The 24,594-nt window shown below is 63.4% G+C and overlaps 1 protein-coding gene across 3 annotated transcripts in view; it reads right to left on the bottom strand.

The window, feature by feature from the left end:
• SRC (SRC proto-oncogene, non-receptor tyrosine kinase) overlaps nucleotides 1-24,014 on the bottom strand; it is a 30,457-nt gene extending 6,443 nt beyond the window's left edge. The window contains exons 1-7 of one of the 3 annotated variants that reach the window (XM_075438499.1): nucleotides 23,929-24,014; nucleotides 9,963-10,038; nucleotides 5,473-5,751; nucleotides 5,153-5,252; nucleotides 4,710-4,727; nucleotides 1,238-1,336; nucleotides 406-509 (exon numbers count right to left, since the gene is read on the bottom strand). In XM_075438499.1, the coding sequence (XP_075294614.1) occupies nucleotides 406-509; nucleotides 1,238-1,336; nucleotides 4,710-4,727; nucleotides 5,153-5,252; nucleotides 5,473-5,713 (562 nt within the window). In that variant the 5' untranslated portion in view covers nucleotides 5,714-5,751; nucleotides 9,963-10,038; nucleotides 23,929-24,014. The remainder of the gene's footprint in view (nucleotides 1-405; nucleotides 510-1,237; nucleotides 1,337-4,709; nucleotides 4,728-5,152; nucleotides 5,253-5,472; nucleotides 5,752-9,962; nucleotides 10,039-23,928) is intronic. The other 2 variants (XM_075438498.1, XM_075438500.1) reach the window with 2 other exon arrangements.
• Between the last annotated feature and the right edge of the window lie 580 nt (nucleotides 24,015-24,594).

Genomic DNA, 24,594 nt, shown 5'->3' with positions numbered 1-24,594 from the left:
GGTGGGACACCCGGCTCCCACCCTGCCATGAGCTGAACCGTCCCTTCGCAGGGTGACTGCCAGGCAGGCGGTGTGGGGGAGAAGCGGACGTGTCCCTGGAGCCCTCCGTGCTCAGCTGGGTGATGGCACGTTCGGCACGGCGATGTCACCGCCAATGTAATGGCTGTGCCAGCACCTGCTCCCTGGGGACCGGCACCGGCGGGGGAGACCCCAGGATGCTCCCCGTGCTGAGGGGCAACGCTCAGCGACCCCGAACATTGGCTGCTGCCTACAAGGCGCGACTCCTTTCTCCTTCTCCCCGTGCGCCTAAGCTGGAGGAACAGGGACCACGCAGCGCGGCCAAGGGGACTGGGGTCCCCATGAGGATGTCCCCCGGAGAGGGTGTCCCCTGCCAGCCCCGCTCACCTTTCGTGGTCTCGCTCTCCCGGACCAGGAAGGTCCCTCGGGGGTTTTCGGGGTTGAGCAGCAGCCGCTCGGACTCCCGGCGAGTGATCTTCCCAAAGTACCACCTGCAAGAGCAAGGCAGCAGGCTCAGCACCCAGCGCTCACCCGTCCCCTCCACTGCCTTTCCAAGCAGCCTCGGCCCGCCCCGCTGCAGATTTTGGAGACCACAGGCTGCATCTCCAGGCTCGGGCACCTCGGGCTGCGCCATGCCCCTCTACAGCCCGGGCTGGGCATTGCCCACGGAACAACCCTGCACCACAGACCACGAAATGCCCTCACTCCAAAAGCCTCCCCGAACGAGGGGCTCCGGGGACCCCTGAAGCCCCCCAGGCTCTTGCAGGGTGGGGACACTGTGCCACTGGCTAGGGATGGGCTGCAGGAACGTGGCTGGCACCTCCTGCTCTAGGACTTACGGCCGGCTTTGCCCCCGCCTGTTCTCCCCACGGGCTCAGCCTGAGCCGTGCAGGCGGAGCCGGCAGCATCCTCACGCACGGATGCGTGTCCAGGCGGGAGAGTGAAAACCAGACCAAAAGCATCAGGTCCACCACGGCCCCTGCTACGCCACCGCTCAGCCCTCCACCGCGCAAGCACGCCGCACCTCCACGCTTTATGGGCCTTAAAGAAAGGCTGGAAAACGTTTAAGGGGCTTGCAAATTCAAAGGGGAAAAGTAACGAAAATGAAAAACCCGGAGGCCTCGCAGGCTTTGCCCGGGAGAGGGGCAGGGGGAGGGAGGAGGGCTCAGGGTGCGCTTGCTATCGCTCGTCTTTAAACTGTCTCAAAGATGGCAATTACTCTTCAGCCTGGATGGAGTCTGAGGGCGCGACATAGTTACTGGGGATGTAGCCCGTCTGTCCTGTGGTGAGGGAATGAGCCAGCCACCAGTCACCTTCCCTGCAAGAGAACCAAAACACACTCAGTGTGAAGCCAGGAGCCCCCGGCCGGCCCCCTGCCTGCCACCAGGGCCGGGGGGCTGAGCCAGCGCAGAGCCCCGCCGGGAAGGGGTGCAGCCCCCGCAGCCCCCACCCCACAGCCGGACCCCGGCCGGGAGGGCTCCTGCTGCCAGCCCCTGCCCGCAGCTCCGTCTGGGCAAGCTCTCGGTACTGGGGCCGCCCATCCGCAGACGGGATGCTTTAAACTTAAACCAGGCAGGGCAGCCAGTGAGCCAAAGCACCTTGGGAGCCACCTGAACGCGAGCAGGGTCTGGCTGGAGGTTGAGGGGCACTGGGGATCCAAGGCAGCAGGGCAGAGGGGAGCGACAGGCGAGGGGGAGCAAGGGGGAGGGAGGGGAGATGGGGAAAAGCGACAGAATGATGGCAGCAGTTACAAAAAAGCACCAGGAAAACCCAAGAGAGTTTGTTAAATGCTTGCTGCAGAAAAGGAACAGGACAGGGCTGAGGTTTGGACCTGGGGGATGAGATCTGCCCCAGCAAGGGTTGCGCCTGCACCACTGCTCACACAGAGCCACGCACGCCCACCATGCTGGCCCCACAGCCCCAGGCTCTGCTCTGCCTGCAGGAGCCCCTCTGCCATCCCCAAAAACCCAGGGCTGACCCACCATCCCTCCTGCCCCGGGCACGGTGGCCCCAAGCAGATCCCCAGGAGCTGGCAGGGCGCGGGAGCCTTCTCCCTGCTCTGCCCTCCGCCCCGTGGGCTCCACAAAAGGACAATAAATAGAGCAGAGAACAGGACGGCGGGAGGCAGCTTCCCCTTCCCCGCAGACAGCAGGCCTTCCTCCCACCACCTGCATCTTCTCGCCCAGCAAAGACGGAGTCACCTAATTTATCCTGGCCATGAGGGAGACCAGGCTACGGGAAAACTGCCGATCCGCGGGAACAGCGCAGCAAGGATGCAAGAACTTGGCAGGACAACTGCCACAAACACTTTACAGGAAAACCTTAAAAACCCCAATCACTGCTGCAAGACCCATCAGACCACATCCAGCCCCAGCACCGACCCCTGCAGACGTGTAAGCCTCCGTCCTCGCCCCGACACACCAGCAGCTTGTCACTTTTGCTTGTCCAGCTAAACTCAGTGGTGCTTCAAAGCGGCCGGGAGAAGCCTGACACGGCCCCCGGCTCCCCATAACGGTGTCAGCGCGGCCGCGGAAAGCAGGGACCCTCCGGGCATCTCCTCCCCACCACCCAGCCAGACTCTGCCGCCTGCCCAGAGCCTGCCCCCAGCCTTGCAGCAGCCCTGGCTGGTATTTTAACCTCTCCTGGTCCCAGTGCATCTCATGACAGGTAGCTTGGGCTCCCCAGCCAGAGCTGCTGCCCCAGTCAGCTTTTACTGGGGTGGCTCCGAAGGGGACAGGAGGCTGACTGGCTCCTTTCCCATGGGACCGGAGAAAACATCTGCTTGAGAAATGCCCAGCTTTTGGCTCGTGGCTTTATTCCAGACTGGGTTGCAAGGCTGCAAGCTGGGAACTCGGCAAAAACAAACTATTTCAAAAATGTCTCAGCGGGGAAAAAAATAATAATAATCATCATCATCAAAACAAAGCATTTCAACAGTTCCCTGCACAATCTTACCCAAAATACCCCAGCACATCCCCGCTGACTCTGAGCAGGCTGGGAGGAGACCTCCTCCCGCTGGAAATGGTACCACGAGAGCCCTTCTGCACTGGGGTGGGAGGACTTGGCCCGTCTGGCAGGCTGAGGGTCACCACAGACAACTTGGGTTTTGCCGGGCTGCAGGAGCAGGGAGGCGAGGGACATGGAGGCTTCTCCTCTCACCCAGCGTGACCCCAGCCCCATCAGAGCAGCCAAAACCCGCAGCCACCCCGCAAAGCCACCGGCAGCCGGTGGGCCCCGTGGTCGCGGGCTCCCGCTGCGCCCAGGACCCGCCAGCCCTTCCCGGGCTGACCCCAGGGCACCCTGCCGGGGAGCCCAGAGGGAGGGGACATCGCACGCCTGCCTTTCGCTGTCCCCAAAGCTGGGGCCTGGGCACCCACGCAGCCGAGCGCACTCGGCGAGAGGAGAGATTTACCCCTCCGAGCGCTGCACCAAGTGCACAGCTTTCTCCACCGCCTCTCTCCCTGCGGACACCCCCACCCACGCAGCCGCAGCAGACGCCGGGAAGGCCGGCAGCCGGCTCCCGCACCCTCCACCGCTGGGCTGCGTCGCCAGAAAAAGCCTTTTTACTCCCCAGGATCACAGCAGAGCCCATCATGCCCCGACCCCTGCCCCTGACTGAGCCCTTGACAAGCAGCACCAGAGGAAAAAGAAGTATGGAAACCCCAGAAATGACATCAGGCATCAAGAAAAAACCCTCATATACGGGCTCAATCCAGACCCCAAGGGGCAGAGCTCACTTTGTAACAACCCAAACCAGAACGTAAGCCTGGGGCTAGTAGGCTGCTGAGGCTGTGAAAGCAAGCAGCACCAAATGCCCCGAATTCAGGCTTTCCCCGCAGCGCTGAAGCCCTGCACACCCTGGACGTCGCGGATTAAATGAATCACCATTAACAAACAGCGCTGGAACAAGGAGAACAAACAGAAAACGCGCCTGTGCAATGCTGCCTGACCACTGCAGGAGAAACATCACCCCCGCGACGTTCCCTCGCCTCTCCACCCTTTGACTGTGCAAAGCTGTGTTGGTGCCCAGGTGGGAAGGCAGCAGCGGGGGGCCAGCGGGAGCTGCGGACCCCAGGGACCCTCGACAGCGCCGGGGACAGCGGCTCTGCCAGCCAGCCCTCCGGCAGCACAGCGAAGGATGCTGCAGGCCACGTGTGCCAGGACAGACCACTCGTGGGTTTAATCCAGGATCATGTTCAGGAGCATCTTCCAGCTCGTCGCGCTGCCCTGCTCCGCGCAGCAAGCCATGAGCGTGCTGCTACGACCAGGACAGAGAGCAAACAGGCGGAAGCCAGACGCTAAGAAAGCGCTTGAGTCCCCTGACCGACTGCCAAAAAACTAAAATTGAAATAAAAAATGCAAAAATAAATGCAAAGGAGGCCAGAAGGGAGAGAGCGCCAACTGAAATGGGACCGCAGAGGGGTGCCAGGCGCAGACAAGGAAAGTGGGCGAGGCGCAGAGCTCCTGGGTGCAGACACAGCTCTGGATGGAGCAGCTCCCCGGCATGGGAAGGGGCTCCCTGCTCTGCCCTGGTTGCTCAGGGAAGACAAACCCAGCTGACCACAAAACCATCAGGCAGCCACCTCCCGCCAGCCCTGCTCCACCCAACCTCGCCCTAACGTGGGCAGCAGACAGGCTTTTGTCATTTAAGATCACTAACTACAATAATAGTAATAATCTGCGATACACACCTGACGTCCACTTTTCTCCTAAACGACAGCGTGGCACAGAGGAGAGAAAAAAGAGTCAGGAGAGAAGCTGAGATCAGAGACACCGTGCAAGCACAGGGGAAAGCACCCGTGAAGCGGAGCAGATGAGCCCAGGCACACGAGAGGGAGCTGAGCGCTGCTGGGGACAGGGGACCGGCAGGGATGTGGTCCCGTGCTGGAGGGCACGGACTGGCCAGCAGCAGAGGTGGCTTGGTGACAAGGCTGCAAGGCAATGGTGACCGGCAGCAGGGCCGGGAGGGTGAGGGAGCAGGCAAACGATCGCCTCCCACACTGACGTCCTCGGACAAGTCCCCGCGTCCCTCTTGGAGCACCCATCCCTGCCGCGGCTGGGCTCGGGGCTCTGCGGGAGGGACGAAGGTGACAGCTCACCCACGTGGGCTCGGCAGCAGGGCAGGGACACTCACGTGTTATTGACGATCTGCAGGCGCTCTCCTTTCTTGAAGGACAAGTCCGTTTCAGTCCGGGACTCGTAGTCATAAAGGGCCACGAAGGTGGTGACTCCCCCTGCGACAGAGAGCACTCAGCACGGGCACCGCCACGGCCACCCTCCTTTCCCACCACCCTCCCACCAGCCGAGAAGACACAGATCTGCTCCCCCTCTGGCTGAAAGACAGAGTCCCTCAAAAGCTGGAGACCCCACCATCACAAGAAGCAGCTGGAACCAAACCCAAAGACCCGATCAAGACCCCCGCCCAACCCCCACCAAGCCCCAGCCCACACCGACCAGCCAGGGCCCCGGCGCGCTGCGGCGAGGTGACCGTGTCAGAGGTGTTGAAGCCTCCAAAGAGCTTGGACTCGGCGGCCATGGTCCCGAAGGAGCGGCTGGGGGTGCGGTGGGCGTCGGGAGCAGCTGCCTTGCTGGGGGTCTGCGAGGCTGGGTAGCCCCCGTGGTGGGCGTTGTCGGTGGACTCCAGGCTGCGCCGGCGCTGGCTGGGGTCTTTGGGTTTGCTCTTGCTGCTCCCCATCGTCCCGGGCTGCAGGAGACAGACACATATGCATAGGGCTTCTTTTATTATTATTATATTAATTATTCTCATTATTATTATTAAGCTGCTTCCCAGGGTTTGCGGGACAGACGCCTGCCCACTAGGAAACGAAACAACCTCTGGAGCCTGTTCAAGCATCAGCTGCCGGGAAGTCTGGCCATCCTGCCCTTGCCCTGGGACAGCATCGCCCCGGTTAGCACCGAGCCACCTCCCGCCTCGCCGCAGCAGCCAGCCCAGCGCCGGGAGCGGAGATGCCAGGGCACGCTTTGGGAGCGGAGGGGAGCACGCTCAGCCGCTGGACCGCGGGGCGAGGATGCCCAGCGTGGAGCTGGGATCAGCACTCGGGAGCGCGGCTGCCGGTGCGCCAGGGCCAGGCACCCATCATGGGATGTAGCTCAGCACTCCATATGGCCACAGTTTCTAGCAGGGCATGGACAGCAGAAGACAAGACCCAGACAAATATTCACGAGTTTGGATTACTCCGACGGCAGAAATTGAGGGTACTGAGATAATAAAAACCCTGAACTATTTATAAAAACATGACCATTGTTGGCTATTGCAGATGCAGACTGTGTTTGAGAGACTTCCATACATAATATATGACTTCCTGGGGATCTGAAATCTATGGACTAAGAGAAACTGTGTATAGCTTACCTTAACAGTAATCCTTATAGATATTTATTGAACAGTCTGTTTTCCCTTAAGTCCAGTTTTTGGATATGCTGCTTTAACAATGGAGAAGAGAGGGGCCGTGAAGTGGGGTGATGGGAGGAAGGATTGTTTTATTTTTTTATATCGTTCCAGCTATCTAAGATTTAGGAGTTTGGCTATGAGCACATTCAGGATTTTTTTTTTTTTTTGGAGGGGGAGGAGGGAAGGAGTGACGTTGTGCCCAGTACTTCTCCAAGTGAAGACAGAACTTTTCTAAAGAAATAATAATAATTATAATATATTAATATTAATTATTATATATTAATAAAATAATAATAATTGGAGAACCCATAGCTGCATCACTCTGCTTGCTCAGGATGGCGATTTAAATGCTGAGGATGTTCCTGTGAAGTCCAAAACGTGCAGCAAACAGGATAAAAATATAAATCAGGAGCAGTTTCAGGCAGTCCGCAGCTAAGGACCGAGGGATCTCAGCTTTATATATAGTCATGTTTTCCTTTCCACTCAAGATCATGCTCTATAAATACCTTCAAGGTAATGATATAAATGAAGAAAGGGAATTATTTGCAGTCTCCAAAGATGGGAGGATACTTAGCAGTGTCCTGAAGCTATGGAAGGAAATATTTAGGCTATATCACACATGGCAGGAGGGAAAAGGGAGGTGGAGACAACCAGGGAGGAGAATATCTCTGATACGAATAAACAAGCAGAGGAGGCAGCTGCTGCCCACGGGGTGCGGGCCTGGATGCAGCCACCCACAAGGCTTTGCCAAGGGCTCAGCTGCAAACAACAGATGGTTTTTCTAACCCAGCCTTCGAGAGAAGCTTGGGCTGAGCCCCAAGCTTCTCAAGCTTCTCTGGACAAGCGGGTCCAGAGCTGCAGGGCAACTCCAGCAGCCCTCCCAGCCCCGGCGTTGGCAGGGCAGAGCCCCCGGGCTGCTGCCGTGGGGATGCTTAGGGGTGCCAGGCACAAGCTCTGCTCCTCTTCCAGCTCCCCTCCCCATGGCAAGGGCTCTCCCTGATGATCGGGGCTTATTTTCCAAAAGACCCAACTTCCATCTACTGTTTTCCAGCTCCCAAATTGCACAGAGGATGGCAGCATCCCGTCCTGCTTCCACGCAGGTTTGCTTCAGCTGCAACCGTGCTGGTGGGACCAGACCCTGCCAGGGTCTGGGAATCAGAATAAACCGATTTTCCGGGCTGGGCATGGCTATGGCAGCCGCTCCGGCAGGGAGCAGAGCCATCCCTCCTCCTACGGGTGCGGGCGATGAGGACGCACTGATGCCTCTATCTGCCACGGGACTCGGCCCACGCATATCTGTGCCGGGCCTGGGGGGCCTCGGAGCAAAGGAAGGTCAAACATAAACTCTGCGCTTGCAAATCATCACCGACAACAACCCGGAGCCAGAGCCCGTGGGGAAGGGGAGGGGGTCTGTCCCGTAAATAAATGCACTTTTAAAAGCCCGGTGCAGAAGATGCTAAAGCAGAACTGCAGGGGAAAGCAGGACCTTAGAAACAACGAGAGAAAGCCCCCGCCGCTAAGGAAAGCGAAGCTCCCCGTCCCCCAGCCAGCCTTTCGCTCACCTCCGCCCGGGGTCCGGTACCCGCTGGTGCTCCCGCGACGGCAGCGGCAGCGCGGGGAGGAAAGCGGGGGCATGGCGGGGCTGTGACCGCGCGGCTTGTGACTGCCCACGCGACCGTGAGCAAGGGGCGCAGCCGCTCAGAGTTTCCCCTGGAAGCAGCACTTCCCCACGCAGGAAAACAGCCCAGCCGCGGCGGTGGAGTCGGCGGCAATTTGGGGACCCTGCGGGGCTGCCAGCCTGCGTCGGCAACTGAGTTAGCAGCGCTCTGAGAAAAATCAGAGTATAAAATAGACGAAACGCCTAGAGATTAGCCAGGAGCAGAGCACAGAAAGGGGGGATTGGATCCCCCCAGGCACTTCCCCAACGTCCCCAAAGCAGGCAGGGGTCCTCGCCTTCGCACTCGTTGGCCCGCGGGCACAGGATGTGCATCCTCCAGGCATGTCCCAGCCAGGGATGCTGCGGACCTTGAGTTCATCCCTGCTTGCACACTGGTTTTGGGGAGGGAGGGCTCTCCGATACACATCACAAGCTCCCAGCTTGCGCCTGGGTGCTGACCCTCCTCAGCGAGGGCTGTGCTGGGTCAGTGCTGCTCACCGGGACGTGCTGCTCTGATGGGGCCAGTCCAGCCGTCAGGGCTTTGGCTGCAGGAGATGAAGATGGGAGCAGAGGAGGAGGAGGAGGAGGAGGAGGGATGAGCCCATGGTCCCTGCAGAGCAGCAAGTCCCAATCCAAGACCTCCTGTTGCAAACACCTTTGCACCTGAACACCCGCACCCACTCGCTTCAATTTGGCTACTGCAAAATGTAGGCTGGCAACCCCAAAATGTGCCCAGAAGCACTGGCAACCTCGCGCCATCCGCGCTCCGAGCCCCAGGTAACTCAGCCACCGTGACCACACGGCTTTAGCTCAGTGGTCACCCCGGGGGGACGTTCCTCACCTGCCCCATGGAGGAGAGGGGGGCCCCGAGAAACCCCCGGCCACCCCACATCACTGCAGTGGCAGCCAGAGAGAAAAGGGTGCAGATTCCCCCAGGGAGACGCAGGGAGTTGTGCAGGAGCCAGGCAGAGGAGTTATTAATGACAGCAGGAATGCGCTGCACACTCAGGTCCCCGGGGGCACCAACCCCGCCGGCAGGGAGAGACCCCCCCCCAACTCCGGCAGAGCCAGCGACAAAACCCCCCAGAGCCACGGGGCAGAGAAGGAAGCGGGTGAACCCACCGCCCGGCTGCAGCGGCTCCCAGCACACCCCAGCAGCACCACTGGGAGCTGTGGGACCACATCACAGCGGCCAGACTGGAAAAAATACCCGCTGCCGGCAGCCATGCTGCGTGTCTGTAACGTACGGTGTTTCTACGCGTCCCAGGCTGCAGGCACGCTCCGAGCCACCAACACCCAGCCCGGGCAGCCTGGCTGACGCCCGGCAGCGCATCTCCCTGCTCCCAGGCTGTTCACAGGGATGGGGGCTCAGCACCGCTCCCCATCCCACCCGGTGCCTCGGCTTTCGGCAGGGCTTCCCCTCCCGAGGTTCGCACGGCGGTGGGCTGGAGCGTGGCCGGTGTTCCCGGCGCCGGCCTCCGACCGACGCGCAGCAGCTTTCCTGCGGCGGGGATTAGCACCCCGGGCACGTCGCAGCCTGCAGGAACTCCCCTGCTTTCCGCTCCGGGGGTCAGCGGCGGCCACACGTCACGAACCACCGCCGCGACGAGTTGCGAGGCCTCAGCTCAGCCCCCACGCGCCACGCCACAGGGAGCTCCATGGGTGGGAAGGACGAGGAGAGGGTCCTTCGCTCCTGCAGCCAGCGCCCGACCCACCCACCCACCCACGGATGCTCCAGGGCCAAATCCGGCGGTTGCAGAGCACCCGGCACCCCAGATCTGAGCCGCCCCAGAGGGCTGGCAGCTCTTCCCTTCTCCCGGGCAGGCTCATGCAGCATGGCAGCCCGGTCCCCCCGCCCGGCTGTCGGAGATGCCTTACCAGCACTTTCCGGCTACGGCCTCGCCGTGGGGTGGGGACACGCCACCGGCAAAGTCAGCTCAGCTCCCGCGGCAGCCTGCGAGACAGAGGGGACGTCAGCACCGGCGACAGCCGCCACCATCCCCGCGCCCTGCCGCCCTCTCTTCCCCACACCATGGTCAGGCGCCCAGGGCTGCCATTGCTGCTGCTGCCTCCTTCCTCCTCCTCCTCCTCGCCATCCCTCCAGCACGGGGCCAGCAGCTCACATCCGCTCGCTCTGATCTCTCATGTGTGAAGAGGGGACGATTCTCTGCTCCACTTCATCAAACCCACCCGGGGACGGGAGAGGAGGTGGCTGGAGCCGCCCCGAGCGATGTCCCAGGGCAAGAGGGGAGCACAGGCACCCTCAGCCCGCAGAGGGATTTTTCAGGGGAGAAGCAGAGCCGGTTCCTCCGGACATGCCAGTGTTTCCAGCCCTGCCGCTCCATCTCCGGACAGCTGGGAGCGGTGGCAGGGAGGGTCGGCCACCAGCCAGGGACCTTGTCCCCAGGGATGACAGTCACCTTCTCCGTCCCCAGCAGCACAGACAGAAGCTATGGCATGAACCACACACAAGGTCTGGGAGCACCTCATGCTGCTCAAGCCCCGACTCGGCCAGAAAAGCACATTTTAGCCACATTTTTCAAAAGGGACAGTTTCCTTCTGAAAGTGTGCGTGGTGGGGGGACACTTGTCAGCAGCAGTGGCTCAGGACAGAGCTTTGGGTCGAAAGCAGAGCAAGGCAGGGTCCCACAGAGCCGGAGCAGTCACTTGCCTGGCTCTGCCACCCGCTCCCAGGCCCCAGATCCTGCAGGAACTGCCCCTTCTCCCCCCTTCTCCTACCGAAAGCGAAATCTCTCTCCAGCCAGCCCTGCTCACCCGGTGCTGGGCAGAGGCTTCAGCTGCTCCTGACAGGCTCCAGCTTGCCCGGCATGGAGGAGATTCAGCCCCCAAGGCACCTCCAGCTTCAGGGCCCTGAGCAGCATCCCAACGGGCTCCTGCCCTGGCTGGAGCCCAGGTTTCACATCTCATCCAGAGGGAACATCCCAGACGGATGGGGACAGGGCACAGGCAGGTTTTGGCTGCGTTTCCATCTAACCCTGCCGGGAGCAAGCCTGGAATGGAAACCAGCCGCAGCCTCCTGCCTTTACGCCCTCGGCCACAAAGGCGTAGCAAGGGGAGAGCTTGCACGGAGACGGCAGCAAAGGAGAAAGAGCTGCTGCTCCCCCAGCTCTGCCGGCTGCCATTGCAGCCTCCCCTGCCCCAACTGCCCCGACCCACTCAGCCCGGGCATTACCCGGATCACGGCACGGCACCCCACGGCACGCACGCCGGGCTTGTCAGGTGGGAAACGCCGCGGTGCGATGGTGGAAGCCAACGCGCAAACCCCGGCGGGGTCGGTGTAACGCCGGGCAGCCGCCCTGCGTCCCTCTCGCTGGGTGGGTGCTCGGGGCGGCGGCTGCCACGCCGAGGATGTGCCATGCCGCAGGCTCGTTTTGACGGCCTCCCCCCTCCCCCTGCTAATAAGTTTTGTCACTATTTTTAGTGCATTTGATTAGGATAATAAGCAGCAGCTGATTGACAGCTCTTTAAGACTTTGAATGGTTTGTAATTTGTACTTGACTAATATTCACTGGCAATAATTGCACAGCGGGATGGAAGGTGGGGGAGGCTGCAGTCTCAACTCCAGGCTGCAGCACATACAAATAAGGCTGCGCCGCGTAGGCACGTGGTGCCTGCGTCCCCGCTGCCCGTGCACGCTGTGGCGCCCGCGTCCCTGCCGCCCATGCACGCTGTGCCACTTGGGCTCCCGGGCACGCACTGTGAGGCCAGGGCCGTGTTCAGACAAAACAGGAACAAAAAAGCCACTGGGGAAACCCAAATCTGCCCCAGGCACCAGGGCGGCGAGGTGCGAGGTCCTCTGCAGGGGAAGGGACAGGTGCCCGGGCGGATGGATGCACCGGAATCCCTCGCGCTCCCGGGTCTGGGTGTTTGGTGGCTGCAAGCGGCTGCTGTGGCAGCAGCCCGGCATGGCCCCGCTGCTGGCTCCGTAGCAGGGCTGTGATCCCAGGCAGCGCATCGCCGGCACAGCCACAGCTGGGCTTGGGCACCCCCCGGCACTGCCGTCCCCGGATGCTGCTGGGTTCTGCCTTTGGGGTCTGCCCGGCCCCCCGTTCCCCCCAGCCCGTGGCTGGGCTGAGCTGCAGCCGGAGGGGAGGGTGCCAGGGGCAGAGGCCGCAGCAAGGGGAGAGCCGCAGCAAGAGGCCACCCCCATCCCCCCCCCCAAAGCAATTAAAAATGAAGCACACTCAGCTGCACAACTCAGCTCGGATCAGATCACGGCACGCGAGACGGCGGCATCCCCGTCCTCCCCCGCCGGCGCTGGGAACGCCGCCTGACCTGCCCAGCATCCCCGGGGTTCACCCCCTCCCGAGAACGAACTGGTGTGTTGGGATGCAGGAGAAGGCTCGATCCTCTGCCCTACCTCCCCACGGCGGAGATGCTCTCGGAAAGACAACAGCGAGGGGAACCGGCTGCTCTCTCGCACGTCCCGCTCCCGCTGCCCTCCGCTGCGCAGGGATGGCTCAAGGATACAACGGCCGTGGAAACGCCAGGGATGATAGCGGGGCTGGCGGCGGAGGGGGAAGCGATCTTATCTTCTTTTCAAAGGCACTAACAAAAGACACTGATTGGGAGCAGACAAAACACGGCAGCACGGCTTCTGCGAGGCAGAAGCAGAAACCTTGGGAAACGCCGCGACGGGCTGGGGCCCACGGCCAGACACCGAGCCTTGGGGAGGGAGACGTCTCCAGCAAAACAGGCTCCGTCCTTGGGGCTGCTACGGAGCCGGGTGGGTGCCGAGAGGGATGGGGCGGGTGCTGGGGCAGAGGGGGGCAAGGGGCCGGGGGCACCAGCACCCACCCGCTGTCAGAGCGAGCCGAGCCATGTCCCCAGCTCGCAATGCCCCAGCGAGATTAATAACAGCTCCTGTCTCACACCAGACTGAAAAATGAAGCGTGCGGGACGGCAGGCGAGACAAAGCAGCCTCATGGCGCCCAGCCCACGGCAGCAGGCACCGGGGACGGGAAGGGGCAGAGAGCGGCGATCCCACACCCACCCGGCCCGCTCCATCCCCCCGGCACACAACCGACCCCCTCCCAGCAGGCACCCCAGCACCCCTCCCTGCATCGTCCCCTGCATCTCGGTAGGAAGCACAGCCCCGGACACGCTTGCACAGCGGCTTCCCGCGGGGTCCCAGGGGATGCTACTGAAGGTTTGCCTTTTCCCACGGCAAGCATCAGGGCTGGGGGCCAGCGACAGGCAGCACAGCCCCCCGATGCTTTGGGGAGAGCCTGGCTCAGCCCACCGCCCCTCCTGCCACCCGAACGCGGCAGGGCAGCGTGCCCCTCGTCCCCTGTCCCGTGCCATCAGGCTTTGCTCGGTACGAGAGGGGGAACACAGCAGCACGTCTCTGCCAGGCTGGGGCCAGCCCCGCTGCAATGAGTCCCCAGCGCTGCTGAAAAAGGGGGGGCTGCTCCCCCAGCCCCGTACACCAGGGTTGGACGCTGCAGATCCTCTGCCTGCGCGGCTGACGGCGCGAAGGCACACACCCAGGTCGCACCTCCAGCCCTTCCCCTCCGCGAGGACGCTCCGTTCGCGCCTGCACTAGTTCCTAAAACAGCAGATGCAGAGATCTCACTCCATCTCTGGGCTCCAGTTCGGGGACCAGGGGAGCCACTTCCACAGGTAGGTGCCCCCGACGCCCACCCGGGACCCCCTCTTTGCCCAGTGACCGCATGGCGAAGGCACCTGAGTGAAGGCACCTCGGCTGATGGCAAAGCCTCCCAGATGGAAGGCATCGCTGGTGGAGGAGAGGGGAGGGCGGCTCGGCTGCTGCGCGGGGGCCCAGCTGCACGCTCGCTCCCCACATATGTAAGTCCCAGCCCCTCCCATCCCACCCTGTCAACTCCCGTTAAATTTAAAACCATCTTAATTAAAGCTCCACAGCCCAAGCTAGCAGGGGCCAGTGGGTCACGAAAGGGGAAAGGACAATTAAATCACCCATCCAAATTCACCCCCCCAAGCCTGGGGGAGAGTCACCGTCGGGAGCGATGCAAAATGCCTCTGGAAAGACGTGTCAGGACAGGGAGCTTCAAAGACCAAAACAAACCCCGGCGAAGCGCAGAAGCAGGTTCTGGATGTTTATCTGGCCAAGCAATGGGGAAACACCAAAGGCGAGCACGCAGAGGGAGCCGTGCAGGGAGCTGGAGCTCTCCCCAGAGTCGCGGGGCCGGCCCCTCGACAGGCAGATTTTGGCTTGCCGGGGTGACGGCAGCGGCTCTGCCAGCACCAGCAGCTGCACAGAGCTGTGATGCCCCCCCCCCCAGCACCCTGAAGCCGGGCGAGGGCAGGGGAAGCCCGACAGCAGCCCCCCTCCACGCGATGGTCTTGCATAAGGCTGGCAAGCCAAAGCCACAAGCCTTATCTCCCCGACGCAACGCAAGCGGCTGCCTGGAGCGAGCGGGACGTGCGGCAAGCTGTGCTCGCTGCTGCCGAGGCGCCGAGCGCTGGGCTTTAAACCTTTTTCTCCCCCAAGGGATGGGAAGAGGGAAGGCGGCCATTGCCACGCCGCGTCACGTCCCCATCACCACGCTGCAGCAGACCTGGGGACCGGCCGGGCCAAGTCTTCAGATCCCCCTGAGCCGCCCCACCGCGATGCTTGCCCACCGCCCTGGGAGCTGGCAGAGCTTCGCACCCTCCAAGCGTCCTCCAAGGCAGCGGGTTGTTAACGTGCCGAGCAGCGCGGGGGGCTCCGGACCGAGCTGGCAGCCGCCCGTCCCGACCGGCAACGTCACCGAGCGAGGCTCGCGGGAGGTCCTGGCACATCGTCCCTGGCACCCCGCAGAGAGCCGTGCTGTGCGGCGCGTGCTGGGAGCCGCAGCCCCTCGCAAAGGGCTGCACGGGGAGCTGCTGCTGCGCCCACGGAGCGCGGGCACCCAGCGGAGCCCCAGCACCCCTCTCCACCAACAAAGCCGCCCCAAAAACCAGGGCTCCCACAGCTCTGCCAGCCCCGTGCCCTGGTCCAAAGGGGACCACTGGGTTCAGGGCGCTGCTAGGAAGTGTTTGGGGTCAGGGAGGAAACAAAAGTTGATCGAAGGCTCCTTGAGCCCCCGCTGCTGCCCAGTGTCCAAGCATGGGCGCTTTGGGAGAGCTCTGGGACAGGTGGAGGGCATGCAGACGGATCCTGCAGACCCAGCCTGAGCCTGCTGCCTGCACACAGAGAGCAGAGGGGAGCGCCTCGCTTCCCGGCCAGCACGCATCCCCCGTCCCTTTCTGCGCTGCAAGGGCATCCTGGCAATTAGAGACGGAAAATAAGCTTTTTCACCATGAGTGTGGGCCAGCACAGGAACGGGGCTGGGGAGCTGGTGGGATCTCCAGCAGATGCTCACAGCTGGCCGGGCACTGCGCAGCCTGACCCCGCTGGCACGGCTCCGGGTCAGAGCAGGGATGCCTACCAGTGCCTCCCAGCCCGGCTCAGCCTGCGCTTCCAGCATCCCCACCAGGATGCCAGCCAAAGCCAGGAATTGCCCAACCAGCTCCAGCAAACGCTTTCCAAAGGCACACAAAGCCTTTGGCCTGCGTTAACCCGAAGCCGGCTTCTCCCAGGCAGGTGATGAGGGCACTGCTCTCCTCCTGCCAAGTCCAGGAGAAGGCAGCAGAAAGGAAATGCTCCCAAGGGCAGGAGTGCCCGGGGGGCCAGGAAATGCTGACGTCGGGCCGGGAAGAGCTGATGTTGGGCCAGGCTGGCACTAGGAGCTGGAGCTCCTGGCCACCAGGACTGCCTGGAGCCACGGCACGAGACTTCCCAAAACAGCCCTCCAGCTCAGTGCTGGGGGTCCAATGCCCCCCCAAAATGTACATTTCTAATACTAGCCCCCAGGCGTGATGGCATCCGTGTGCTCCCACCACCCGCCACCTGACTGTCCAGTTCCCCATGGCCCCATCGCATCAGCGCTGCCTGTTCCCGTCCTCCTCCAAGCGAAGCCCCGGGACGAGGGGCCGGCCCTGCTGGAGGGGGTGACGGAGACGTGGCCTCTCGAGGAGGAGCCGGGGATTTCTGTTCCCCATTTTCACAGCACCTCTCCCAGCGCAGCCAGCCTCGGCCTCCCAGAAACGGAGTTTGCTTCTGCTTTCTGGCAGGGGACGCCTGCCCCGGGTGCTCCCGGGATGGCCGTGGTGCGGCACCCAGCGCCCGGCTCCCGGGGACGGGGCAGGCGGCAGCGGGCGGCTGACGTGACTCACGGGTGGCTCAGATCCGGCAAAAACGGTGCAGCCACCTGCGCCTGCCCCGGCTCGAGGGCTGCCGCACCCACCGGCACCCGACAGCACCGCAGCGATTGCAGCCCCGGGCGAGGACGGCAGCACAGGCAGGCGGCAAATCTCCGGGGCAGGGGAAGGAAGGGGGGCAAGGAACACGCAGGAGGCAGAAAAACTCCGGATCTGAGCAAGTTACAACCACCCCTGGCCAGGCTGGCGTCACCGCTAAAACATTTCCACTTTCAGAGAAACCAGCCCATCCAGTCCAGCGAGGAGAGGAGCTCCGTGGGGCTCCAGGCTGGCCCTGCAAAGGGGTCCTGCAGGACCCCCACGGCTCGAAACCTGCCAGCAACCCTCCCGACACGGAACAGGAACCGAAACGCTCACTGGTAAAACAGGGAAAACGCAGGGAGGGTATCTGCACCCTCAACACAAACCCCGCGGGGCCGAGCATCGCCCCGCTCCTGGCCAGGAGCCGCGGGGACTCGGCAGGAGACGCGGCGGGGTTCACGGCAACGGGAGGGTCCGAAGCAGAAGCTAAGCAGAGGCCAAGGGTCTTCCATCACCAATTTCCAGTACTTCCCACTTTGCAGACCCCTGAAGAGTTTCAAATGAATAAGCAGGACCCCACGCAGCAAATTTATGCTGATTATCGGCTTATTTTCCAGGGTCACTTTGGGACTCTGGGGCATCCGCCCCGACACAAGCCACGTGCTCCGGGGAACCGTGGGGCCACCAGCCCTAACGCAGGCAGGCTATGGGGGCAGCGGGAGGCTGCGGGTCACGGCTGGGTGATCAGGATCAAAATCCCAACCGATGCACGCTCGACTCCCGCTTTCACCTCCGTGGGCACAGACGGGACCGGGAGCAGCTCCTGCAGCAGCGAGCACAGCCCGGGGCCCCACGCCGAGGCATGCCCGGGGAGCCTGGACTTTCCCGGTGGCAAAGCCCCACGAGATGCTGCTCCCCACCGCCACTCCCATCCACACTGCCGAAACAAAGCAGCTCGCTCAGGATGCGTCAGAGGAAGCAACCAGGGAGGGTCTCGAGGGGCAAACGGAGAAGCTTGGTCAGCCCCGGACGGCATTTCCATGCCCAGAAAGCTGTGTCAGATTCCCCAGCTGCTCCCGGGGCGAGAGGGATGCTCAGCAGCTCCGACGGAGCCGACGGGCGAGGAGCTGGCCCCAGACGGTGCTTGCTACAAACAGCCCGAGCAGATGAAAAACAAAGAAAAACGCTGAGCTGGTGCCTTTTATCCCTGTCGCTCCTGGAGAGAAGAGCCGGGCTCCGCATGCCTCCCGGCCCCGCACTGCTGGCTGCGGCGGTGGTGAGGAGCAGGGACCGGCGATGGGTGAGCTGGGTGGGACCAGCCCTGAGCTGCCAACACCAGCCAGCGGCATGGGACAAGCTGTGTGGGGACCTTGCACTGTCCCGTAGCATCTCTCCAGTCCTCGCTCGTGTGGCTCTTTCTACCCAAAATAACCACCCCGAGCTGAAGCTGCCCCCTCCCCGCTCTTGAGCAGAGCCTGTAGGCACAGAATGAAGGGACAAGGGGCATCTCCTCTACTTCCCATCACCTGTGGCTCATGGTGGCTTCAGCACAGCCCATCCAGACCACAGCACGAGAGCCACCCCCGTCCCCAGCGCAGCAAGAAGGGCTGAGGTTAGCGTACGTACACAGACGTGCACGCACACCCGCGCGGGGCTCTGCCCGTGGGCAGGCAGCTCCCTGCCTGCTGCTCCGCTCGCCCAGCCCCAGCCACACACAGAATCCCAGCATGACAGGTGTTGGCAGGGACCTCTGTGGGTCACCCAGTCCAACCCCCCTGCTGAAGCAGGGTCACCCACAGCAGGCTGCACAGGACCTTGTCCAGACGGGTCTTGAATATCTCCAGAGAAGGAGACTCCACAACCTCCCTGGGCAGCCTGTTCCAGGGCTCCGTCACCCTCAGAGGGAAGAAGTTCTTCCTCATGTTCAGCTGGAACTTCCTGTGCCTCAGTTTGTGCCCGTTGCCCCCTGTCCTGTTGCTGGGCACCACTGAAAAGAGTCTGGCCCCATCCTCCTGACACCCACCCTTGAGATATTTATAAGCATTTATAAGGTCCCCTCGCAGCCTTCTCTTCTTCAGGCTGAACAAGCACAGCTCCCTCAGCCTCTCCTCCTAGGAGAGCTGCTCCAGTCCCCTCACCATCCTTGTAGCCCTCCACTGGACTCTCTCCAGTAGCTCCTCATCTTTCTTGAACCGGGGAGCCCAGAACTGGACACAGTACTCCAGATGAGGCCTCACTAGGGCAGAGTAGAGGGGCAGGAGAACCTCCCTGGACCTGCTGCCCACACTCTTCTTAATGCACTCTGAGCCCTCCCACCCCCACATGCTTCCAAATTCCACCGTCCATGACACTGGAGCATGAAACTCATCCCGGTCACGGCAACTTTTGCAGCTACACGTGCACCCTTCCTCACCCCACGACACCCTCCCGGCCGGGTGCAGCTGGGTGCTCACCGGCAGTTCCTCCATTCTGTCCCCGGCACAGCCACCGCTCGCCCGACGGGCAGGGGAAGGAAAGGGCCCGGCCGAGCTGGGAGCGGCTCCAACAGCCTTCTCATGGTGGTTTTTTCTGCAGAACTGTCCAAGGGCAGGTTTCTGCCCCGGGAGCATCCAGAGCCACCACCGGCACCACCCGACGTCCCTGGCGCCGGCACCGGCTGCAGCTCGGCAGCACCACAAAACCACCGAGCCGTCAGGGCTGGTTTCAGCCGGGGAAGCCAGTGCCCAGCCGGGCCCCGCTCTGGGGAGGAAGCCCTCGAAAATGCCGCCCGAGAGGCTGCGGCCGAGCGGGTGAGGAAGGCGGCGGTGCTTCGTGGAGGTCAGACTCTGTTTGCCCTGCGTGAAGCAGAGCTTTGCCCATGGCAGTGCAGCCAGGGATGGTGAAGGAGGGGTGGGAGAGGGGGAAACTGAGGCATGCTCACCAACCTCCGTGGCGATACGGACACCCTCCCTGCCCAGGCAGCTTCCCAGGCACTGCTGGGGGAAACTGAGGCACGCGATGCTCCTTGCCAGGTGGGGAAGCAAGGTGGAGCAGTGACACCCAGACACAGCGCTGCACCTCCACCCCCAAACACCTGCTCAGGGGCCCCAAGGCGGGACACTTTTAGGATCAATTCAGCATCGACCCGGCCCCCTCATGCTGCCCCCGGACGAGGGCACGGCGTGGGCAGGGGGATGCTGCGTGGGCGGGGGCACGTGGCTTGGGACGGGCTGGACTTGTTAACCTCAGCCGTGGTGGAGTGGGCAATGCAGCAGTGAGCTTTTACCCTCATTTCCCAGGTTTTTGGTGGCCGAGGTTGCCGGACACGGTCAGGAAGGATGGGAGCAGCCACGCCGGGTGGAAGCTATTTTTGCAGCACGCAGTCAGGTTTTCCTCCCTCCATCCAGCCCTAACACAGCGGGCTCGGGGCCAGCCGAAACCTCACGGTCACGGGAGCGAGACCGCAGCAGGTCAAGCGTGGGACAGGGCTGGGAAACTCAGGGCCGGTCTCCGAGACTCGCGGCGCGGGGAAGGCAGCGCAGCACTGCCCGAGGCGCGGGCGTCCCCACGTCACGCGTGGGCAGAGGCGCCGGCCCAGCAAAGCCCGCTCGCCCTTTGCCGCGGACCCCGAAGCCGTCCGGGTGCCCTCCCGGCACAGGGCACAGCCGTGCCAGGCTGCACGCCTTGCCCAAACCTCCGCCGGTTCCCCGGCTCGCTGCCACGTGCCCCGTTTCCGACATTTTTGCCGGAAACACCCGGGCGGTTGTTCCCCAAATTCCTCCAGACGAGCCCGCTGACTCCGCACGCCAACCTACGGATATTCAGATATTTTAGACGCTACACCTCCACTGAGAGCACCTGGAGCCACGGGGCTCGGGCAGGTTTAAGCTCTGAAATAAACCCAGCGACCGGCGTGCCCTTGCCCTGCGGCCACCCTGCCAGCCCCCCCACCCTCCCGCACGCCTCCCCGCTCCGCAGCGAGGGCAGCCAGCAGATCCGTAGCCCGGAGGGAAGCTGGTGCGAGACGCAGATTTGCAGGTCCTGGTTCCTGGCCCGGGTTCAAACCACATTTGTTCCTGAAAATCTGTTTCAGGGCTGTATTTTCAAAGCGTGCATGTGCAGAGGCATGTGCGGAGCGGCACCGGTTCCCGCTAGAGCCAGCGCCAAGGTCACCAGTGCCAACATGGGGTCAGGTTGGGGGCCTTGGTGCACCCAAGCACCAGCAGCAGCCCAGGCTGAGGTAGCCATGCTCAGCCAATTAACTATATTATTTTCCCCCCTCCTAAGCGCACAATACACTGGGCTATGTCACAGCTTGCTGCCCATTTAAAAGGCGAAGGACCAAAGGAATTACGGTTTTTCTGAAGTCCATTTTAAAATAGCCCCCCTGCACATTTTTTGCTGATGGGCAGAAGCTTCCAGACACGAGCCCCGGGGGAGTCAGTCCGCACCACCCGCAGCTACCGGCCATCGAAAAGAGGAGTTCGGACTGGAAACCGCCACAATCCGCGCTCCTGTCCCCAGAATGGCCGCGCAAGGGTGGTTATTCCCACCCAGAGGTTCTGAGCTGCTCTTGGGACATCAGATCAACGGGATCTGTCCCGCACGGAGCGGCACGGGGACGTGCCGAGGCCGTTCCCCGCGGCTGACGGGATGCACGCTGGACGCGTCTCCAGGCGGGCTCGGGGGCGAGATGCGGGGCGCTGCGGAAGTGAGCTCAGATGGGAAATTGTTCCGCGAGATAAAGGAACGAGTTGGAAACCGAGCTGCAGAATAGACAGCACAGGAAACAATAGCGCTTCAGATAGGCTTTCCAGTTTCCCCCAGCGACGCCAGGAGCACGGTGCTTCGTCCCAGCGATGCTCAGGGGTTCCCCGCCCTGGGACAGGCTGGGAGGAGGAGCAGACTGTTCGGTCGCTCCTGCCTTTTCTCTTTCAAGATGTTACATGCATTTGCTGGTCGTTAAAATGAGATGTTACGGGCCAAGTCCTTCAGCTCTCATCAGAGGGGAGAGTTTCAGCTCTGCGATGACCCTGGCAGCAGCAGCAGGGAGAGGCGGATGGGATTTCGCAGGCATGGGAGCCCCACGGTCCGTCCCCTCCTCGCCTTGGTGAGCCCAGAGAAACGATGCTGCTTCCCATGAGCTGCTCACGCTGCTAAAGGCCATCCCCACCTCGGGACTGATGACGTCCCCTCCGTGCCACCAAGGCAGCAGACGAGCCTCTTGTCTCGGCAGCAGAGCCTGCGCGCAGGTCGGTCACGAGGAACCGCAGCTCTTCTCGTCTCGTCCCCCAGGTGCCCGGCCGGGGGCTGGGACAGCCCCTTCTGCCTTCCCGCGGTACCTCCATGATTTTCCATCGCTCTGCCACAAAGTCATTAAAGGGCAGAGCTATCGTTACAGCTTCTCTGTCACACAGGGAGCACTGCAAGGCCACTAACGATCGAGACAGGGAACATTGGACTTCCCTTCGCTGCTGCTGCGCCGGCCCGTAAATAACCCCGTCTCCAAAAAGAAAAATAATTGGGCTGCGCTTTGGCAAAGCCACCGAGGCGAGATGTTTGGAGGAGCCTTTGCCCTGCTGTTCCCAGGTCAAAGCTTGGAACCAGGAACCGACCCTCGATCTTTCAAGCAAAGGTGCCCTTCTCTGACAAACGAACATGAACTGGCTAATGATTACAGAGACGCGGCTCCCCGGAGAGCCAGCCCACGAGCTCATCTCGAGACACCAAACGGCCAAGGTTTTGCCACGGGACAGATCCTGAGTCAGCACGAAGCAGTGCAGAGCCGCTGGCTTGGCACCGGGCAGCCCGGGATCAGCCTCTCCGGCTCCAAAGGCGTCGGGAGCACCCCCGCAGCAGAAATAACGGAAAGGACATTGCTTTAAAGCGCAAGATCGCCAATGTTCCCCTGCACATCCCCATCCTCACGCCCCCCCAGAGAGCCCTGCCAGCCCCCCGCCCTTGTTTGAGCAACACGTGCGGCACGAGGGACCCAGACGCCAGGTGCTGAGGGGGGTCTCTGAGCCTGGCAGGGACGAATGGCTTCCCACCATTAACGGCTGGGCCTTGGGAGGGCTCCTCACGAGTCGGTTCCCCCACGCGCACACCGGTCGCTGCTGGCTGAGGGCACCTCCTCGGCTGAGATGAGAGCGACAAAGCCTTGCAGCTCCCTCCCGCCATGCACCTCCTCCTCCGGGGAGCACATCCCGGGCAGAAGGAATGAAAATCAAGTCTTTTGTTGCCACCTTCCCGCAGGTCAGTTTGCATGCGGCACTGCTGGGTACCTGCTGTCCTGTCCCTGTCCCCGCCACGCAGGCAGCGCCAGCCCGAGGCAGGAGCTCGCCCCGGGAACCCCCGGGCTCTGCACCCTCCACTGCCCCAGCTCCTCATGCCCCAGGGCGGCGGGACCCACCTCAGGGACCCCCCGGCTGCACTAGCAGCCACATCATGTCCCTTCCTCCGCGTCGCTCCTGGGGAGCCAGGCGGGCGGCGAGCCAGTGGCACACGCAGGGCAGCAAATCCCTGCCACCTACGACCTTTACTGACCCACTGCTGCTCGACAGCATTGGGACCAGGACCGGGACCAGGACCAGAGTCACCCCCAGTCCCAAGGCCGGGGAGCCGAGCCCCGGCACGCCGCAGCAGCGATGGCGGGGGAAGGTGTGCGCTGCGCGGGGCCAGCAAAACGCGGGGAGCTGCGGCCGGTCCCCGCTGCTTCCAGCGGGTCTGGCAGGAGGCTGCGCAGCTCCCCGAGACGATGCTGGGCACCAGACAGGAGCGCGCCAGGGCCAGCGCCTGCGACGCCAGCCCCCTCCCCAGCCCCCAGCCCCACACGGCCCTGGGCAGCGGGCCCCATCCCGCAGGGTGACCCCCATGCCCGACCCCCACGGCAGCGGGACGCGGCACAGCACGGCCCCCCGGGCAGCGATAAAAGCCCCTCCCGAGCCCGACGTGGCTCAGGGCGAACCCCACCGCGCTCTTCCACGGCCCCGGGGGGCTGTGACGGGGACATGGCAGTGCCACCACTCGCAGCCGTGCGCGGGGGCCGGATGGCTCAGGCCGCGATGGTAGCACTCCCCGGCTGGGTGAAGCCTTTTAACGGGGCGGCCCGGGGCTCCGCAGCCCCCCAGCAGCCCCCCGGCCCCGGGGGGGGGCACGGCGAGGAGCCTGGCCGGGCACAGCGGGGCTGGAGACGAGCCCCGGAGTTACCGGCGAGCAGACGCGACGAGGGCAGCGGATCGGGAGACATCAAAGCGGGGAGGGGGCACGACGATGAATATTTCATGTCCTGGCCTACATACAGCCCGGCTCCCCCGGGGGTCTCCCCGCAGCCCCCGAGCACAACAAAGGGGAGGGGCGGACCCTCAGCACCCCCGGCCCGGACCCACGGCTGCCCCCCCGGACGCTGCCCACCACCCGCCACGACCCACAGCTCCCCCCCCGTCCGAAACCCGCAACCCACACCGCGAACACCCCACGCCCGGACTCACAACCGGCTCATGGGGCTGCGGGCACACACCCGCCCCGCAGCCCACGGGCGGACCCCGGGCATCCCCCCCCCCGCAGCCCAAGGGCGGACCCCGCGCATCCCCCCCGCTCACCTCCCGCCCGCGCACCGCGGGCCGGCCCCGCCGCTCGCCTCCAGCGCTCGGCCCCGGCTTTGTCTCCGCTGCGGGGGCGCGGCCGCCCCCCCCCGCCCCCTCCCCGCGGCGCTGGGTGCCCGCAGCGGGCCGGGCCGCGGGCTCAGGGCTGCGCCATCCCGCACCGCCGCGGCTCCGGCGCGCTCCCGCCGCGCCCGCCCCCGCTCATCCCTGCTCCGGGGCGGGGGGGGACCCACGGGGAAGGCGGGGGGGGGGGAGGAATATGGCAGCAAACCGGAAACGGCGGCTGGGGGAAAGGCGGCGGCCCCTCCCCCCCGTGGGGCTGCTGTGCGTGGGTTGGGTTGGGGCTGGTCTTTATTTAAGGGAGAAAGCTCGGGGGGGGGGGGGGGGGAATCGCCCGGTCGCGCCGGGGACACGCGTGGGAGCGGCGGGTTGCGGGGGGGGCTGTGGGGGGCTCTCCCAGCCCACGGCCGGCCGCCGGCTCACCTCTACCTGGAAGGCAGAGCCGGCAGCAGCGCAGTGATGTTTCGGGGGGATGGGGGGGGGGATAAAACCCGACCGGTGTGGGGGTTGCGTTGTTAAACCGCTGTCACGCAGGGCGAGGAGCGGGGAGAGGCTCTCCCGCCGGGTCCTGCCCTGGGGTCTGCGCGTCTCATCCCCGGGACG

The sequence above is a fragment of the Opisthocomus hoazin genome, chromosome 18 (genome assembly GCF_030867145.1).
Source record: "Opisthocomus hoazin isolate bOpiHoa1 chromosome 18, bOpiHoa1.hap1, whole genome shotgun sequence".
In the NCBI taxonomy this organism is placed as follows: Eukaryota; Metazoa; Chordata; class Aves; order Opisthocomiformes; family Opisthocomidae; genus Opisthocomus; species Opisthocomus hoazin.
Note: the sequence above shows the minus strand (reverse complement) of the source record. Positions and strands in the feature narration are given on the sequence as shown.